The sequence below is a fragment of the Henckelia pumila genome, chromosome 3 (genome assembly GCF_033568475.1).
Source record: "Henckelia pumila isolate YLH828 chromosome 3, ASM3356847v2, whole genome shotgun sequence".
Lineage (NCBI taxonomy): Eukaryota > Viridiplantae > Streptophyta > Magnoliopsida > Lamiales > Gesneriaceae > Henckelia > Henckelia pumila.
In genome coordinates, this window is record NC_133122.1 from 82,226,701 (window position 1) to 82,228,517 (window position 1,817).

Sequence of the window (1,817 nt, forward strand, 5' to 3'; positions counted from 1 at the left end):
GCATCACAAGGAACTCATAGTGACTGTAACGAGTCCTAAAAACTGTCTTGAACACATCCGAATCTTTCACCCTCAGCTGATGATAACCGGATCGAAGGTCGATCTTTGAAAATACGGAGGCTCCTTGCAACTGATCAAAGAGGTCCTCAATTCTGGGTAGTGGGTACTTGTTCTTCACTGTCACCTCATTCAACACCCGATAGTCTATACACAGCCTTAAGCTTTCGTCCTTCTTCTTCACAAAAAGGACCGGTGCACCCCATGGAGAGAAAATAGGGCGTATGAAACCCTTATCAAGTAACTCTTGAATCTGCTCTTTTAACTCCCTCATTTCCGTAGGAGCCAATCTGTACGGTGCCTTAGAAATTGGCACAGTACCGGGTACTAAGTCGATAGAGAACTCCACTTCTCTATCAGGCAGAATGCCCGCAACATCATCTGGGAAGACGTCATCAAAATCCCTGAAAATGTCTACATCTGAAATATCTGGATGCACTGGCAACTCTGTCAATGATAAGCTGGCTAAGAACGCCTCACATCCTTCATGCACCATCTGCTTAGCTTGCATAAAAGATATGATTTGCGTCTTCCTCTAACCCTTAATAGCCTCAAACTGAAACGGTTCTTCTCCCTCTGGTCTGACCAACACTGACCTCTACTGAAAGTTGATCACCACTGCGTTCTTCGTCTTCCAATCTATCCCAAGAATCAAGTCGAACTCAGGCATGGGCAATACAATCAAGTCTGCAACTACTGATTGCCCTTGCAACAGAAGTTCAAGATTCCTCACCATTCTCCTAGTGGACAGTTCTTCCCCTGATGGGATGGTCACTGTGAATCCACCAATCAGATCCTCACAGTCAATGCTCTGCTTGCGGGTAAAAGCCTCTGATATGAAAGAATGGGTAGCCCCTGAGTCTAACAAGCCTCTAGTGGCCACACCGGCTACTAAAATTCTACCTTCATTAAAGGTGATTACAACCACGAAAAGATTGGAAGCAAATAAGGCAAGTCCTACTTAGGCACATTCTAAGCCAACAAATTCCATACTCATAATTATCTATTTCAACACGATCAATTAACACGAAGAATGCAACCTAAATCAAGTCCTCATTCCCCAAAAAAAAAGATCAAAATTGAAAATTGCATCTATGAATCAATTAAATCACCCTTAATTAAATGCTCTAAATATTACCTGTGACGAGCATGGTATCAGGATCGGCCTCCTCGGCCTTCATCACAAACACCCTACCCTGAGTCGGCATGGCGCGCAATGGACAATCAAAAACCACGTGTCCTGGCTTCTTGCATCGATAGCAAACTCCGGCACCTGCCAGACACTGTCCAAGATGAGCACAATGGCATTTCGGGCATACAGGTTTTTCCCCAGCCTTGGAAGGAGCGGGTCTCGGTGCCTGCTGGCCTTGGGGTCGCTGAACATGATGTCCCTGGGGCCTATGGGTTAGATGTCCCTGAGGTCTAATGGGTCCCTGCTGACGCTGCGGCCAAATGAATGGCCTCTTCCCATGCTGCTGCTGCAGACCATGGGATGGTAGTGGCCTCTTACTCTGCGCCTCAGTGCTGATGTCCTTCAAAGTCTGCTCAGACCTCAAAACTCGTCTGAGCGCCGAAGAATAATCAGCTGGATCCGCCATGAGTACATCTCGACGGATGGTGGGCCGTAGCCCAACAATGAAGTGCTGGAGCTTCTCCGCCTCATCGTCCCCAATAAAAGGCACAAAGTGGCAACCTCGCTCAAATTTCACCACAAACTCAGCCACTGATAAGTCTCCCTGTCGCAGCCTCAAAAACTCCAT

General features: G+C 47.0%; 1 protein-coding gene across 1 annotated transcript; it reads right to left on the minus strand.

The window, feature by feature from the left end:
• Window positions 1-655: 655 nt before the first annotated feature.
• On the minus strand, window positions 656-1,817 carry LOC140889102 (uncharacterized). The gene is made up of 2 exons (XM_073296810.1): window positions 1,196-1,817; window positions 656-960 (listed from the first exon to the last, which is right to left on the minus strand). Exons 1-2 carry the CDS (start codon window positions 1,815-1,817, stop codon window positions 656-658), a joined length of 927 nt encoding a protein of 308 aa, XP_073152911.1.

Bases quoted from the DNA above. Each gene is read 5' to 3' on its own strand.
- LOC140889102 (XM_073296810.1), bottom strand. From the start codon at position 1,817: ATGGAGTTTTTGAGGCTGCGACAGGGAGACTTATCAGTGGCTGAGTTT. The intron at 961-1,195 runs GTAATATTTAGA...CCTTTAATGAAG, and splicing joins TGATACCATGCTCGTCACAG to GTAGAATTTTAGTAGCCGGT.